This window comes from Phascolarctos cinereus, unplaced genomic scaffold (assembly GCF_003287225.1).
Source record: "Phascolarctos cinereus isolate Bilbo 61053 unplaced genomic scaffold, phaCin_HiC Scaffold_5;HRSCAF=322, whole genome shotgun sequence".
Lineage (NCBI taxonomy): Eukaryota > Metazoa > Chordata > Mammalia > Diprotodontia > Phascolarctidae > Phascolarctos > Phascolarctos cinereus.
This window is the reverse complement of record NW_027555958.1, coordinates 350,912,797-350,931,516: the sequence shown is the minus strand read 5'-3', so window position 1 is coordinate 350,931,516 and position 18,720 is coordinate 350,912,797. Positions and strand designations below refer to the sequence as shown.

Sequence of the window (18,720 nt, the reverse complement as noted above, 5' to 3'; positions counted from 1 at the left end):
ACACCAAGTTGGGCCCAGAGCTGAACCTGAGGAGAATAGAAGGCCAGACTGTTTTCAGGAAATTACAAAGCTCCTTCATTGACCTCATGCTTCCTATGAAACCAAAGGCCCATCTTTTTCACAACATTCTACAGTGTTGCTACATGGCAGCAAGGTATAGAATACAACAGTTACCAAAGAATTAAAAATGATTATTACACAGAAGGTAATGGAAAAGTACATGATGTGTACAAAATGTGCATGAATGCAACAAATAATGATTATTATTACAATTCCAAAGAACAGTAGTAAAATACATCCACAAGAATTTGCATGATAGGAAGAGATGGGTTAGTGATGAGGTAAGATGGAGGAAGGCCTTGAGCACGTTGGATTGAGCCCTTGTGATGAACTTATGGAATGGTTTGGAACAGCCTCACAGAATAGACAGGCAAGAGTGGGTTGTGGTCTTCCTAATGGAGTGGACTCTGAATCGAAGAAATTAAATGATTCATTTGAACATAAGCATCTGGCACAATGTTTGGCACACAGCAAGTATTGAATAAATGTCTGTTGATCGAACATGGTGGGAAAATAGTGAGTTAGATGTCTTATTCCTTATTTTAAAAAAATAACTTAAAAAGGTAAATTTTAATGAGCAATATAATGAATTTTTACTAAGCAAATTATATCCCCAATTTTAAAGAAGACTGATTTTTCATATAATAGGTATGCAGTAACTACTTGTTGGTTGAAAAATTTTGCAAGAAATTAGAAAGATTTAAGATCTCTATAGAAATGTATGTTTCATAATACTAATATGGTCAATTATGCTTATTGTTTTCCTAAGACTGAACCAGCCTTACATTCCCGTCTACGTGTTTCACGAATGAGAACCTTACCTACACATTTTTCAAGAATTACCAATTAACTAAAAACTGTAATTAAAAAAAAACAAACCCAAAACAGGCTAGTTTAAGTAATAACTGTATTAAAATGATAACTTTTGAAGGTAATGAAAAAAATCTGGATATCTGGGTAGCTTAGTGGTACGGTGAAATCAGGAAGACCATAGTTCAAGCCAGTGTCAGTTATTTACTAGTTGTGTGACTCTAGTCAAGTCACTTAACCTCTGTTTGCCTCAATTTCCTCAACTGTAAAATGGGGATAATGATAATAATAATGGCTCTCTCACAGGGTTACTGTGTAAACCAAATTAGATAATATTTGTAAACTGCTTAGCGCAATGCCTGGCACACAGTAGGTACTATATAAATGCTAGCTATTATCATTATTATTCTCTGAAAATACTGCTTTAGTCATTCAAATAGATCCTTTAAGATACCAAGAAGGTCATTTTTTTCTCTTCTCTACTCACCTCTGAGCCTTCTAGTAACCCCCACAACAAGATCCCCAGGTCACAGACCAAAAAGCAGCTTCTTAATCTAGTAAATGATTTAGTATGCAGTGTTTGAAAGTAATTACATCAAATATAATAGAGATTGTTAGTTTACTCTTCCAGTAATTCTCAACGAGAAGAGAAAAAAAATCCATCATTATTTTGGGAATAAAAGTGTAACTGTGTTAGGAATAGTTTTGAATCCTCTTAGTGAGAATGTCAACTTAATTTTTAAATGGGTCTTTCCTAATATTAGATGCTAGATGCTAATGAGGTTCTCCAGCATTCCCCCTTGCAGGCTAACCAAAGCTTTTACACTCACTCTTGATGTGTTGCGCAAAGTTTAGCAAGTCTTTCAAGTTCTTCACCATTCAATCCCTTTTCTGAATTCCTCAGAGATGTAACTGCATGTGGTTCTGCTGTTTTCCATTTTGCTTCTAAGTGGAAAAAAACAACAAAATACCGTTAGCCACTGTGTGCTAACAAACTATTTTAGGAAGTAAAAGTTAGTGAACAAATGAACAAATGAAATAGCGATTCATCACTAAGAAAGTTGATAGAGATTAAACAAGAAAGCAACTGGTTTTTTTTTTAAAGACACTAAATAACATTCTAGGTTTTAAAACAGAGAAAACTGGGAATGCCACTTGGTCATGCAAAATAATCAGCGAAAAGAAAGGGGAAAAGTTCTTTTCCAAGTAATCATATCAAAAGCAAAAATCCAAAGGAGAGGAAATATTCTCACAATAGGTTAAGAAGTTGTAGTAAAAATGCTACTTTCTTTTTTATTTTTTGTAACACCAAATTGGCTGGGACAAGATATAATCTTTGGCTTAGAAAACCAGAACAAATTTCTCAAGCTTTTATCTAATGAGAATTCTTCTTTCTTAATCAAACTGTACTTACCCCACTGCTCCTGAATGGAGGACAGATTTGCAAGCAACTGCTCATGATATAGTCTTTCAAGATGAATGAATTTCATTGCCTTCTCATCTGAATAGAGGATTTGAGAAAAATATAAATGCAGACCAAAAGAAATGTCTGTATGTAATTTATGCTGAATACATTTTGAGTCACGCTTTAGTTTTGTCAAAAAGAATGTTTGCCTAAAATGAGATAGCTTTACTATTTTAAAACTCATTCAGACCTAAAGTTTCCTGTCTGCCCTTACAAAGTCAATTTTTATGCACACTATATGAAGGTATTTTATAATATGAGAGAATGATGGAAACTGATGATAGATCCACAAAAATCATAGAATTTCAAAGTTGGATGGTACCTCTCAGGTCATCTGGTCCAACTCCTAACCAGAAAAGAATGCTCATCATATGATGAGATATTCAGCAAGTGGTCATCCAGTCTTTGCATGAAGAATTCTAAGATGGCTTAATGAGACAGCCCACCTCACTTCTAGAAATCTCTAATTTTGGGAAAGTTTTTTTTTCCCCTGATAAGACAGCTAGGTGGCACAGTATATAGACATCTGGGCCTGGAGTCAGGAAGACCTGAATTCAAATGTCTCCGGCACTTACTAGCCCTGTGACTCTGGGCAAGTCATTTAACTTGTTTGCTTCAGTTTCCTCAACTGTAAAATAGAGATAATAACAGCACCTGCCCACAGAGTTGTGAGGATCAAATCAGATATCTGTAAAGTGCTTACTACAGTCCCTTGGCACACAGCAGGCACTATATGAGTGCTTATTTTTTTTTCCCCTTCCCTCAATATCAAACCTAAATTTATTTCTTTGCAGCTTCTACTTAATGTTCTTGGTTTTAGCCGCTGGAACCAAAAAAAGTGCACATATCCAAAGCTACATGTTGGTTATAAAGCATGCCAAATTCTGAAGTGGGTTCCATCAGCCACTTGGTGATAACTCTAAAACTCATGCAATGGTCTATAGAAAAGGATACAGTCTTCTTCTTGAAAGTAGGTCTCCGCGATCTGTTTAAAATAACAATAGACAGAGATTAGCATTTTATTGATGAGATAGACTTAGAATACGAGGTTGTCGGGACCTTTAACCTATTTAGAAATCAGAGAGAAAAAGACCCTCATTTAGCTTAATTTTCATTAGTGAAGTTGGTAATTAGATTAATCTATCAGGATGAAGTATCCTATATCTATTTATCCCAAGGAAACCCATTCATCCCATTAACAAGTTTCTTCTCTTCCTGTTCCAGTCTCAAATCAAAGATAATTTCCCAGATTAACACAAGTTTAAGGATTAAAAGTTCCACAAAATGTAAAGTGAGTATCCACCCTCATAGTGAGACTCTGAAAAACTTTTATTTTAGAACAAAGATGTGTTCCATCAGATGAGATACTAAAACTATATTTGAATAAATTCAGTAAACATTTATTCCAAGTATTCATTTCAGAAATTACTGAAGACCTCATGGAACTACTTTTAAAAAGGCAAAGACTTGCACAACTATCAATGTTTCAGAAATGAATTTGGATGGAGGCTGAGCTTTCATGAATTACTTTAGGCTTTTCATGGAAGGCAATTTTTTCATTGTAAGTGTAGTTGTTTTGTTTATACGAGTCATTTCTCCAAAGCACGTCATAATATATATCTGCATATTCGGTCCGTTTGGCTTAGTACGGTTGTTCATGGAAGACCTTTAACCTACATGCCTAGCAAGAAAGATGGCCCATATCTACATTACCTTTCCCCTTATACAGATAGGGAAACCGAGGGGTTTTAAATTACTTGTAAGTAGTGGGAATGAAAAGGAAATGAAGTCTAAAAGGATTAGTTAACTCAAAAGGTCATTCTCTTCCTAGATCCTCAAAATTCTGAAAAGCAGATAAGGGAATATAATACAAATTTTTAAAAAATGTTTGTGAATGATGATTAAAAGACCTCCAACATGATGAATGGTTATTTATATAGGAGGATATATACAAGTATCACACAACATCAAAGTATTACAATGACCATAATCTTCCTTAAGCCATAAAGATGGTTTGGAGCTTGATGTCATGTTTTCATACTCTATGACAATTTTCCAGCTAAGTATTTCCAGTGTAAATCTTTCTCTGTGAATCCCACTAATATAGGTGAGATAGTATATAACTCTGTTTTGCTTGTCACACTGTGAAATCACCAAATTCTCAAAGCAAAGCAGCATATATACCTATATTTATGTGTCTTTATAGACCATCATCAAACTTGAAAAACTTCAATGAATTCCTATTACCTTTCCAACAAAGCCTACCTTTCTTAGCTTGGCAGTGTGGTAGGATTGAGAGAATAAGTGAACTAAGTGTCAGAAAGACTTAGTCTAAATTCTGCCATCCACAGTTACTGTTCTAAGACAACAAGACTACAGGAAAGTCACTCAACCTCATTCTCTCCTCCCTGATACTTTCTTCTCCCTGGTTTTTAGGACATCCTCTCCTCTTTTGGTTTTCCTTTTACTTATTTGACCACTTCTTCTCCGTCTCTTTTGCTAGATCCTCCTCCTGATCATGCCCTCTCACTATAGGTGTTCCTCAGAGTTCTGTCCCAGGCCCTCCTCTCTTCTCCCTCTATACAACTTCACTTGATAACCTCATCAGTTCCCATGGATTTAATTACCATCTTCATATGATAATTTTCAAATCTACCTTTCCTGTTCCACCTCTCTCCTGACCTCAAATCTTGCATCTCCAACTGCCTTTCAACATCTTGAACCAGATGTCCAGTAGACAGCTTAAACTCAATTACGTCCAAAACAGAAATCATCATCCTTCCTCTTAAATCCTCCCCTCCTCCCCCCTTCCCTATTACTTCCCAGGGCAGCACCATCCTGCCAGTCCCTTGGGTTCACACCCTAGGAATCATCCTGGACTCCTCACTATCTCTCACTCCTAATTTCCAATCTGTGGCCAAGCAAGGTGTGTTAATCTCAACTTTACAACATCCTCAAATATGCCTTCTTCTCTCCTCTGACACTGCCACCGCTCTAATGCAGGCCCTCGTCACCTCATACTTGGATTACTGCAATAGCCTGCTGGTGTGTCAGCCTGCCTCTAGTCTCTCCCTACTCCAATTCATCCTCCATTCAGCCACTAATGTGACTTTTCTAAAATGCAGGTCCAATCACATCAAATCTTCCCACCCCACCACCCCTCCCAATAAACACCAGTGGTCTTCTATGGCCTGCAAGATCAAATACAAAATGCTGTTTGCCCTTCAAAGCCTTTTATAACCTAGCCCCCTCCTACGTTTCCAGTCTTCTTTCACCTTATTCCCCTACCACATACTCTTCAATTTAGTGACACAAGACCTCTACTTTTCAGCTCCAGGCACTTTCTCTGGTTGTCCCCTATGCCTGGAACATTCTCTCCTCTATTTTCACTACTGACCTTCTTTAAGTCCCAACTAAAATCCCACCTTCTACAGGAAGCCTTTCCTAACTCCTCTTAATTCCAGTACCTTCCCTTTGCTAATCATTCCCTATTTATCCTGTATATCGCTTGCTTTGTGTATATTTGTTTGCGTGTCGCCTCTCCCATTGATTGTGAGGTCCTTGAGGGCATGGACTGTCTGTCATCTCTTTTTCTATCCCCAACATTTAGCACAGTGCCTGGCGCGTAGTAGGTGCTTAAAAAATGTTTACTGATTGATGTTCCCTTCATTTGCCATGCCCATTTTTATGGGCTGAAATCGCTTATTTCCTCACTTAGAAGTAATCTCTCCTTCGGGTAGAATATAACTCCTCATTCATACTCTACTTTGTGTTCTACATATTGGTACGCATATTTATTGCTGTGCTTTTAGATTACTGCTCCTACAGAGTGGAGCCATACCTCACTGGTATATCTTTCCACCACCCTTCACAGGCCCTACTTCCACATAGGACCTTGCATGGTGAAACTGCTCAAGATATGGTTTTTGAAAAAGCAGTTCGTGAATGATTCTCTTAAAGAGTTTTGATGATATTCATACCCCTTACAGAGTTTTATGGAGAGCCAAAACTTCCCTTACAGATTCCCTCTGCATTTTTAAACTACAGCGGAATCTCATCAAGTGGCCCAAATAATCATGGTGAGGATGAAGGATGGTCCAGTGGACCAAATCTTCAGGCAAAAACATTTCTAGGAGAGGAAGCAGTTTGAAAAAGGTAATTAGAAAATACTCTCACTTTTTCCATAATTAATTACTTCTAACACAGGTCTACATACGAGGTCCAACAGTGTTACATTCCCAATGTGCCTGAAATAAGAAGAGTAGGTTGTTCAGGATTGTTAGGTGAAACAGAAAGGTGGCTGAAAACTGCACTTCCTGAGGACAGTGGTTTCATGCTGTTCTTTCAAAACTACTGTTCCTACCCGAGGACAGAAAATAGGCATCCATTCTGTCACAATCAACCAAGGAATCTCATAGGAGTTTTAAGATATTGGTCAATTTTTCTGGGAAAGAATATTCTTTCCTGCCAAAATATAGGCCTGCTGATAGCATCAAAAACTTTTAAAGGCTCGACAAATACAGGATGTAGGGCTTAATGCTTTCTTTGCATTTCTGTTATGCTAAAGCTTAAAGCCATGCTATTTTTCAGATAGTATATGGTTGATGAAATATACTACTACATGAAAGATCATGCATATTCAAGATGTGCATCCATAAAATCTCAGTGTTAATATTCCTTTCACCAGTGCACTCTACATCCATGTCTTCTTATTCTATGCAATTATCACCCAAGTCTTCCTGAAAGTATGCTATATGAGACCTGCCCAATGAGCTAGATAGCACTTGAGTAGGATGGAAGAAGCAGATAGTGGAAGCAACCTATGGTTGGAGTTTGGCAAGGCATGAGAGGGAGTGAAGACGTGAATTGTTTAACCAAGAGTCAAGTTAGAGAAGGGAGGAAAGTAAAACCAGAAAGAATATAAAATAAAGTACTTTCTATGGTTGTTAGCAATTGATATCACACACAATCAAAAGTAGATGTGGTAGAAATACCAAGTTTTCGCATTGTAAGATGATGACAATTTTGATGAAATATTCATTAGGTCTATCAGCTATAATCCCACCAAAAGCATTCACTGTGTCTAACCATATGTTTAATTGCTGTATAAAAACAGACTTGGATTGAATTACTGATTATCCCTGTGACTTGGGTTATCTATTCCCTCTCTGATTCTTTCTTTCCCTAAACCACTAGATACGCCAGTATAGGGCTAGATTCTCCACTTTACCCCAACTGAAAGTCACCTCTCATAAAATCAGTGTCGTTCTAGGACCACGAATGGGGCAAGGAATGAAAGATATGCAAGTGACAATACATAAAAATGAAGTTTGGATCCCATGCCTACTCTTCCATCTAGTTGAGGGTTGGCAGTACGTAACAGAATGTGAATTGGAGTGGGTACCTGATGAAGGCAAAGGGGCAGAACTCTTGAATCCAATTGTTCAAATTCACCTCGGATGAGGGAGAACAGGGACTGCAAAACTTGTTTAGGCTCCTTTGGTTGATAATTAGCATTGGATTCAGCAGCATCTTCCTCACCACCAGCATGTGTAGAGACACTGATGATCTTTTCTTGCATTACTGTCGCAGTGTCTCCTGAAGAAAATTCTTTAAGAAATAAACAGAATACCTACATTAAGATTAAAATTCCTTCACATGACATATAGTAGTTTAAAATAATTATGTAACTATGAAGCTTTCAAATGGTACTAAAAATAAAACTATGCCCTAAATAAAAAGAGGGAAGCAAAAAGATAGGAGCTCAATTAAAGTAAGATTTTGTTGACTCCTTGCTAAATGCTTTTGAGTCCAAACAAAACATTCTTTCAATATCTGTAACTAAAGATATTATAAAAGCCTGGCCTAAAGAAGAGTAAAAGGGCAGCTAGATGGCGTGGTGGACAGAGTGCTAGGGCCTGGAGTCAGGAAGAACTGAGTACAACTTTGGCCTCAGACATTTAATAGCTGTCTGACTTTGGGGAAGTCACTTAAATTGTTTGCCTCAGTTTCCTCATCTGTCAAATGAACTGGAGAAAAAAATGGCAAACCACTCCAGTGTCTTCGCCAAGACCTAAATGGGGTCACAAAGAGTCGAACAGAATTGAAACTACTGAACAACCAAAAAAAGAGCATGTTAACATTTAACATCAAAATTTGATTACTTCAAAGAAAAAGAAACAATAATTCTTTTCTGCTGTCTTGATTCAACACAAATAGATCTTAAAAAAAAATATGAACCTTCCTCTTTTAACTTTAGCCTGCTAATTTCAGAACTACTCCCAGATCCCAGGAGTTATTCAAATGCAAGTTTCTGAGGACATTAAAAAAATGGGGACATGAACTTTAAGTAACCACATATTGTGCAAAAAAGATACATTTTTAAATTTGCCAGGAATAAATGCTTGATAAGCAGCTACTGAAATGATGCAACATATTTGAAGTAAATAAAATTTCAGTGTTTATTATTAATATTGTTACCACAATTCACCTAAAACCTCATGATCAGTTCCAGCCTTAATTTTTGTTCTCAGATTGAAAATGTATGTGGCTGAATAATACCAAGTCTTTCTTAAGTGCTGCTCTTCTTAATACATTTGTTATATATTTATTGAAATAAAAAAGGCATTCAAAGCACCCTTGAATCTGGCCCTAATCTACCTATCTAGCTATATTTCCCATTAATCTGGCACACAAAGCACCCACTCTAGCTAAAAATATTTACTTGCCATGCCAGGAACCATCTTTATGTGGTTTTTTTGTTTTGTTGTGTTGTGCTGTGCTTTTGGTGAGGCAATCGGGGTTAAGTGATTTGCCCAGGGTCACACAGCTAGTAAGTGTCAAGTGTCTGAGGCCAGATTGAACTCAGGTCTTCCTGACTCCAAGGCTGGAGCTCTATCCACTGCGCCACCTAGCAGCACCCTTCATGTTTTCTTAACTTTAGGCTTCGCTCACATTTCTCTTCTTGTCTGCTCTTATCTTTGTATATAAAAATCACACTTATCTGTCAGAGGCCAACCTAAATCTCACCTCTATGAAGCCTGATATAACCATAATTAGACATAATTTTTCCTTTCTCTGAATTTCTGTAAGACCTATTTTTCTGTTGTTCATGTGATCATTATATACTTAGCTTAAAACACAGTTATTTGCGTACACAGATTTTTTTTTTCATCTCCTCTCTTACACTGTAAACTTCTAGAGGAGAGAAATGATTTACCTTCTATCTCTCTAACTCCCAGGTCCCAAGATGGGGGCTGGGAAAGCAGAACAACAGTGAGTTTTTGGTTTCCAATGGATACTGCCCATTTCCATATCAGTCATATTTTGGTCAATTGAAATTACAGTAGTCTTTTCATCAGGTACCATGTGAACAGAGTATGTAAAAACATCAGTTTCGCTCATTTTTTCACATTTCACATCGTCCTCATGATAGATAAATAGAGGCATCAAGGTAGCCCCATGGAGAGATTGCTGGGCTTGGAAGTCAGGGAAACCCTAGTTCAAATCTAGCCTCAAACACTTCTTAGCTATGTGACCCTGGGAAAGTCACTTCTGTCCATCTCAGTTTTTCTCAACTGTAAGATTATGTAAAGTGCCTGGCACATTGTAAGCACTTAATCAATGGTTTTTAAAAATCACTCTGGGCCTATATGGTCAAAGGCCAGTCTGACTCACATAATTCATGGAAGAAAGGCTGATTCTTTAAAAAAAATTTTAACCAATTTTAAAATTTAGGCATACTTGAACAAATTTTAATCACATTTTTAAAAAAATGTTAACTGAATAAATGTGGAGAATTTATTGTAAACCAAGAATTCTGCTATAAGAAGGTAAAAGAAGGATAAAAAAGGTAAGAGGAGGTTAAGAGGAGAACAGAAAAGACAGGTGAGAGACTTCATGTAATTTTTAATAGGAATAACAAAATTATTACAACAATTATTCTAAAATTCCTAGGATATGCACAAGTCAGACATACTATAAGGCAAATATAAAATGTTAAAATCTGGGTAAGAAAAGACACAGTATAGGAAAATAAAAAAAGCATGGGTCAATACTTCAGGAAAACTGAGTTTTCTATTAATGAAGTTATGTGACCTTGGACAAATCGCTTAGTCTCTTGGGGCCTTAGCTTTCTTATTTGTAAAATGGTGGAGTCAGAGAAGATTCTAGGAACCTTTCAAGAGATCCCTATATGAAATGAAAATAGCTTCCAAAAAGCTCCATTTAATTAATAATATATTACTTTCTATTTTTGATTACAAGAGAGGTGACTGAGGCCTCCACAGCCAAGAACACTGTCTTGTTTTAGTGAGAACCCTAGTGGAGATTAGATGACATAAATTTGTAGCGTACTGAGTCAGAGAGGTTGCATGACTTTCTCCATTTCTGAAGTATGAATGGAAGAGGCTGACTGTGAGGGAAATTCAAGGTTAGAATGTGGCAAGATATAATCTCAAGATACATCGTAAATCTATATCTATATTGGTTAAGTACATTGCAATGTATAACTGTTCTCTAAATTACTCCAGTCTATGCTACTATCATATGAAAGGTCATAACCTTGCAATAAATTCATTTGTAAAACCTAGGTGGCTAATAAAGGAATCTTAATGATGTGTGGGCAACCAGGTGATACAGTGGACAGAGTGCTGGGTCTGGAGTTAGGAAGACTCATCTTCCTGAGTTCAAATCTGGCCTCAGACACTTACTAACTGTGTGACCCTGGGCAAGTCACTTAACCCAATGTGCCTCAGTTTCCTCATCTGTAAAATGAGCTGGAGAAGGAAATGGCAAACCACTCCAGTATCTTGCCCAAGAAAACCCCAAATGGGGATACAAAGAATTAGACACAACTGAAAAACAACACAATGATGTGTGGATTACTAATAACATATAACTATTATGATTCAAATACTTTTTTCAAAGGACTTTCATACATTATACTGGGGTGGGGGGAGCATAGTTTGATGCAAAGAGCACTATATTAACTATCAGGACAGAACAGTGTTTGAATCCTGCCTTAGATAATACCTAAGTGACTATGAGTAAAAAGTCACAACTCCTCTCAGTTTCCTCATCTATAAAATGGAGATAATTTCTGTAGCACCTATCTCATAGTATTGTGAGGGTCAAATGAAGCAATTCTGGGATTCTGCAAACCAAAGAGCATTATATACCTCTCAGTTATAATTATTATTACCCCCCCCAGATTCTTGAGCTAACTGTATAACATCATTGCAATAAGGTAAAAATTATAATTTCCACTTAAAAATGGGAAAATTCAAAGAGGGGTGATTCTTTACCTTGTATATTTAGAGAAAGAGATGCAACAATCTGTCATTCAGTCCAGCACTTTAATTATTAGAGCCTCTTGCTTCTTACAGAATATTGTATTCCTGGGGTGGATCAGAAACTGGCCGCCCTTTCATGAAAAGTCTGTCACATTTGGTACCACTGACAAGATTCTTTTGGTAGTGCTATCAAAGCCTTTCAGGAATATGTCAATTCTATATTTTTTAAAAAGGTATATAAATTATTAATCAAATTATGAAATGACAGGTTCTATTATCTGAGATACCATGAAATGTACCAAAAATTACTTAGCAAATCTTTAGCTATGAATTCAATTCTTAGACTACTTAAATGTAGGTGGCCCCATTTAGCTTACTGTTATGTTATTTGGCGCAAAGAACTCAAAAGGGAGAGCAATTTGTTTGTTTTTATTTTTTTTTTAACAAAAGAAAAAGTAGAGTTAACCTGAAAGTAAAGAGATATTGCAGTCAATTTATTGAAAATGCCAGAGCAACACCAGGAGGGCCCTGAGAGGGGATCACTGGCTTCATTCAAAGGGAAGTGTGTAGTTAAAGGTTAAAGCTAATTCTTTTTATATTGTATTTAAAATACATACTAAAGAAAATTAACATGCCTGAATGTCAATATGAATAATAAAGAATCAGAAAAATGTCTTTAGTGAGTAAAGCTGTTTTCAGTTATTTCCCAAGGGCCACAAAGAAAATAGACACAATTATTCATGACCATGGAGTTTAAAATGTCTATAATACTATTTTCTGATATTAGTTTGATTACTTTGGAAAAATTAATAAAATATCCAAGAAGTAATGAACATATTTCAGCTTCTCTATTTTTCAAATACTTTATTATAATTATTTGGGGTCTTACATTTTAAAGTATTTTTAAATGTATTTTACTTATTAATATTATTTGATTTGGTTTATTAATTTAAAGTATTTTTTAGTAAAATTTCTTCCAGTGGTTCCAACAACCTTAACAATCCAATAGCTCAAAAAAATGCAAAGCTATATTTAAAAGGAAAAAAATGAAGTCCAAACATTGACATGTTAGCCTTCCCTAACTGTAAAGAAATATTCAATGTAAGTTTTGTTTCATCATATAGAAATCTGTATGTCAACATGGCTGCAAAAATTGTTTTAAAACATCCAAAAATTATTTTAAAACATTGTCTGTGAAAACCAAGTGCACTCTCACGAACAGGTATCCTCCCAAAGAAGAAATATGAGAGGACACCCTTTTCTGCAACTCCTTTATAGAGGTGAGGAATATTGCATATAATGTCAGAATTATTTCCTATTATGCTTTTTTTCTTTTTCTTTAAAAAAAGTATTATGTGGGATGGGTCTCTGGAAAGGATAGTATAAAGAGGAAAAGCAGGAAAAGAAGAAAACCAGGTAAAGACTAAAGGTATCTATAAAATTTTATTTTAAAAAAGAAAAAAGAAAATTTATTCAGTTAAATTGGTATTACTACTTAATGTTCTGATTCACTTTGTATGATACATTAAGTCACTCAGAGACTCAGATTTTCATGGTACATTACTGAGGTCAGGAAAACATTAATTATTCATAAAATACCTTGAGATCCAGAGGCCAAAGAAATGACTGAAAATCAGCCAGGTTTTTAATAGTTTATCATATGAATTCTGTTGCCTGAAAGAAAACTAAAGTTCATTTTCCAAATCTGAAGAATACAACAAATGATAAATTGTGACTGACCAAAGGTCCATTTTGAGAACATAGTAGTTTATCCTTAGACCTTGGTCCAAAAAAACTGAGAATGCACCCTAAGTATCCTTCACTTTGCTTTATTTAGTAAAATAAACAATATAAATAGATAATATAAATAAAAATTAAACCAACAAATAATAACTTTAATAAAATTTAATAAAATAAACAAGTCTTATTTAAATAAAATAATAAATAAAACTTATTTAATAATAAATATTTATCTGTCATCTATGAATTTATGTCAAGTGATGACAAACTGAATTTTCTGGATAACAAATAAGTGATGTAACAATCAGATGAAAAATTTTTTAAAAATTCTTTTACTTTTAATCTCAACTTGGACACCAAAAAAAATATCATTTCCATGCACACAAAACACAAAAAGATGGTTCTGTATGAAACCATGTCTCTGTTTCATTCTGCTTTTAAAAAGTATATATTTCTTACATAGTAAATTTATAAATGTCCTGCTTGTCTCTAATTCCTTTTAAACCTGTTTTTTTTCTGTATAATTTACAAATATTAACAATGTCATCACTATTGCTAGCCTCTTCCTCTCTAATTAAAATGGAGAGAAAGAAAGAAAAACCCTTATCTCAGATAAAAATAGTCAAGTAAATGAATCCACACAGTTAGCTATATTCAAAAAATAGATATCTGGTATCTATTACCTCTCTGTCACAAAGTAAGTATCATGTAAAAAGCTGCATCTTGGTACCTCTGGAGACACAGCTGGTTATTTTTGCCATTAACTAAAGTTCTTCAGTCTTTTTTTTTTTTCCTAAGGCAATTAGGGTTAAGTGACTTGCCCAGGGTCATATAGCTACTAAGTGTCAAGTGTTTGGTCAGAGGCCTCATTTGAATTCAGGTCCTCCTGACTTCAGGGCTGGTGCTCTGTCCACCACACCACCTAGCTGCCCCTCTTAAGTCTTTCAAAGTAGTTTTTCTTTATAATGTTGCTGTCCTGGTTCTGCTCACTTCACTCTGTGCCAATTCTGTGCCAGGAATCTCTGAAATTGTCCCTTGTCTTTTCTTAATGGGAACTAATATTCCAATACATTCATATACCTCAGTTTGTTTAGCCATTCGCTAGTTCCTTTTCTACTTATTAGACTGTTACTGCTACATTATCATATAGTGCCTTCCAATTGCCCAACTAAACTGAAATTTTATATTTCTCTGGACTTATGTTTACATTTTGAAGTTTCTACTCTGTTCTTTTCCTCAAAAAAGCTTGAAAACCCTTTATTCCATTAAAAATTCATTTCCCCCATAAGATTATACTCAGGTTCGCAGGGTGAATTATTCTTGGTTGTAAGTTTGTTTCTTTTGCTTTTTGGAATATTTTATTCCAATATCTCCTGTGGTTTGTAGTAGAAGATGCCAGTTCTTGTGTGATGTTGACTACAGTTCCTTGGTACTTTAACCTCTGATTTCTGGATATGTGAAGTGTTTTTTCTTTGACATGGGAACTCCAAATTTTGACCATGCCCTTCCTGGGACTTTTGCTTTTGGGGTTCCTTTTAGGAACTGAATGATGGATTTTTTCTCTCAATACTTACCTGTCGGTTCTACCATATTCTGGTAGTTTTTATTTGTTATTTCTTGAAATATAATGTGTCAGACTTTTGGGGGTAGTAGGTGGTGGTAAAACCTTGGTTTTTAGGGAGTCAATGGCTCTTAAATTACTTCTCTTTGACTTGGTTGAGAGGTTGTTTGCTATCCAGTATATTACATTTTCATCTATTTTTATCAATCTGTTGATTTTGTTCTAATATTTCTGGCACTGATTTCTGTTTGGTCTCTTCTAGTTTTTAGGTGGTCTATTTCTTGAGTAAGGATTATTACTTTCTCTTCTAAATAATTTACTCTCCTTATTCTTTCTTCAAAAGTTTTTTACTTTTTAAACTCTTGCTTCATTTCTTCTAGTTATTCATGTAGTCCTTTTGAAAAAAAAACAAATACAACTGTTGGAAGTTTTTATGGCATTATTCTCTCCTTCTTAGGAGGGATCTCTACATGTGCAATATTTTTGATGCTGATCAGTATTATATTTACTCACCCCTACTGAACTCGGGCTTTGTGCCAGGGATAGGCGCTACCGTTCTCTTGGGCCTTTGGGTAGGTGTAGAGTAGCTGGCCCTCCTTAGCTTTATCCTGCTTTATCCCCGGGGCTTCTCTGTGATCTCTGCCTTCTCTATGTTGGGCTTCCAAGTGTCTTTGAGGTTTTGTGTGCTGGAGCTTCAGGTTATCTCTGGCATCTCCAGACAGTGTTAATGACCTTGGAGCCTGTTGGCCTGGGGAGTCCCAGTCTAAGTGTGGAGCCTTACCTGTTGCTATAGCTACTCTCTGGAGTTTCTAAGGTCCCCATTCTGGGACTTTCTGACCAGTCTGGTTTTTTCTCAGAGGAGTCCTCTGCTCTTATCTTCACCTCCCAGCTTCTCTGCCTTTCTTCAAGTCTTAGCTAAAGTCCTACCTTCTGCAAGAAGCCTTTTCCTGTCATTTAATCTTAGTGTTTTCCACCTGAGATGCCCCTTAATTTATTCTGTTTACATCTCGTTTGTAAATAGTTGTTTGCATGTTGTCTCCTCCAGTAGACTTGGAGCTCCTTAAGAACAGGGGCTGTTTTTTGAGAAGTTTTTGCACAAACAAAGCCAATCCAACCAAGATTAGGAGAGACAGAAAACTGGGAAAGAATTTTTACAAACAGTGTCTCTGATAAGGGACTCATTTCTACAATATCTAGAGAACTAAGTCAAATTTATAAGAATACAAGTCATTCCCCAATTGATAAATGGTCAAAGGATATGAAAAGGCAGTTTTCAGATGAAGAAATTAAAGCTATCTATAGTTATATGAAAAAATGCTCTAAATCACTATTGATTAGAGAAATGCAAATCAAAACAACTTTGAGGTACCACATCACACTTATCAGGTTGGCTAACATGACAAAACAGGAAAATGATAAATGTTGGAGAAGCTGTGGGAAAATTGGAACATTAATACATTGTTGGTGGAGTTGTGAACTGATCCAACCATTTTGGAGAACAATTTGGAACTATCCCCAAATGGCTATAAAATTGTGCATACCCCTTGACCCAGCAATGCCACTTCTAGGTCTGTATCCCAAAGAGATCATAAAAATGGGAAAGAACCCACATGTACAAAAATATTTATAGCAGCTCTTTCTGTGGTGACAAAGAATTAGAAATTGATGGGATGCTCATCAATTGGAGAATGGAGTCTGAATGCAGATCAAAGTATACTATTTGCTCTCTTTTTTTGGTCTTGTTTCTTCTTTCTTGTGGTTGTTCCCATTCATTCTAATTCTTCTTTACATCATGACTAATGCGAAAATATGTTTAATATGAATATAAGTAGAGGGTATATTAGATTGCACGCTGTCTTGCGGAGGGAGGCATGTAGGGAAGGGGAGAAAATTTAAAACTCAAAAACTTATGGAAATGAATGTTGAAAACTAAAAATAAATTAATAAAAAATTATTTTAAAAAACCAGAGGCTCTTTTTTTAAACCTTTGTTTATATCCCCTGCACACAACATAATGCATAATAGGCGCTCAATAAATGCTAGTCGACTAATAATAAGAATAATAACAACAAAAAGCTAGCATTTACTAAGCATCTACCGTGTGACAGGAATTGAGCTAAGTACTTCACAAATACAACCTAATCTGATCTTCATAACAACCCTGTGAGGTAGGGGCTATTATTATCCCATTTTATTGTTGAAGAAAAATGCAATGACCAACCATGATTTCAGAGGACTAATGATGAAGTGTTGGATTTGACGCAGAATGAAACATATGTTTTTGGCTGTGGTACATGTGAAAATTTGTTTTGCTTGACTAACTGGTACAAGAATTTGTTTCTTTTCTTTTCTTTTCTTTTAAGTAGGTAGGAGGAAGATAAAATAAATGCTTAATAGAAAATAAAAGTTTTTTTTAAAGGAAGAGGAGAGCTACACCTAACAAATAAACATTACTTTTATAATGATTCTTTGGACCCAAGTATTGAAAGCTCCCTTCACTGAATTAAGGCTAGATTAGATAAGAATCTGAGGAAAATGACAACACAACTCTGAGGAAATGTTTAAAACTGAAATCAATTTACCTCACTTCCTTCAGGAGTAAACTATCCACCTTCCCTGTTTATTATATTGCTTTATCTCACTGAGACTTACAGAATAGTTGACAAAGATGTTTTTTTCTGGGTTATGCTCTATGGAGGAAGCAACATACTAGAAGAAACTGAACAATTTCCAGTGGAAATTCTTGTTAAGGTCAAGCCCTAAGACGAGGTTTTCTTTTTCACAGTCTACAAAACTGCCTTGATTAAAGATTGCATGGATGAATGCTACATTCTAATTCAAGTTCTTCTACCAACTTCTCCTTTGATTTGAAAATCTTTCTGTGACACTTTTCTAGACTGTAAAATACTGATAATATCGCTTCATGGGATTCACTGAGCTAATGCCTGTAAGTCAAGAACATTCTTAATTGAAAGACACTCTTACAAAAATATGAAATGATATTATTCTTTTAGGATAGGTAACTTTCACTCCTATTAAATGTTGTTCTCTTTATTGGGAACTTCTGAAATCTCAAAGCCTTAATGTATCAATAACAAGCTGCGCACAAAGGTTTTGTCAAAATATTTCCTCTCCCCCATAATACAAGCCACTGTACATCATGGTTGCTGCATTTCAGTAATCAATTTTTTGATACATATTGCATCTATGCTCTAATCTTTTGTTTAAATCAGTACCAAGAAAATAAGGAAAAGGGACACATTATTTATCAAATATTTTAAAACATTAGTTTAAGGCAGAGGTTATTTACTTCCCATTTGTCATAGACTCTATGACAGTCTGATGAAGGCTATGGATCCCAGGTTGCAAACCTGGGTGTCATCCTCAACTCCTCACTCATTCAACCAACCTTTTCAAACTGTCACCAAATTTGTTATTTCTGTCTTCAAGTCCACTTTCTCTGTACTCACACAGTCATCCTTCTAATTGGCTGCCCCACCTCAAGCTTTTCTCCACTCCACTCCATTCTCTATGCAGCTGACAAAGTGATTTTCCTAAGGATTATATCTGATCACATCCCTTTCTCAACTCAATAAACTTGAGTGGGCCATTATTGCTTTTAGAATCAAACAGGAAATCTTTTGTTTGGCATGTAAAGCTTTTCACAAGAACCTGGCTACTTTTCTCTGTTCTTAGCCTTAAATTTTACTGTGCTCCATTACCCAAGCACATTGGTTGACTTGCTTTTCCTTGCACATGACATCCCAGATTCCATTTTTCATGCCTTTTTA

General features: G+C 35.7%; 1 protein-coding gene across 1 annotated transcript in view; it reads right to left on the bottom strand.

The window, feature by feature from the left end:
• CNST (consortin, connexin sorting protein) overlaps positions 1-18,720 on the bottom strand; it is a 102,408-nt gene that overhangs the window by 30,931 nt on the left and 52,757 nt on the right. The window contains exons 4-7 of the mRNA XM_020982116.2: positions 7,740-7,945; positions 3,290-3,320; positions 2,285-2,371; positions 1,701-1,815 (exon numbers count right to left, since the gene is read on the bottom strand). Of these exons, the coding sequence (XP_020837775.1) occupies positions 1,701-1,815; positions 2,285-2,371; positions 3,290-3,320; positions 7,740-7,945 (439 nt within the window). The remainder of the gene's footprint in view (positions 1-1,700; positions 1,816-2,284; positions 2,372-3,289; positions 3,321-7,739; positions 7,946-18,720) is intronic.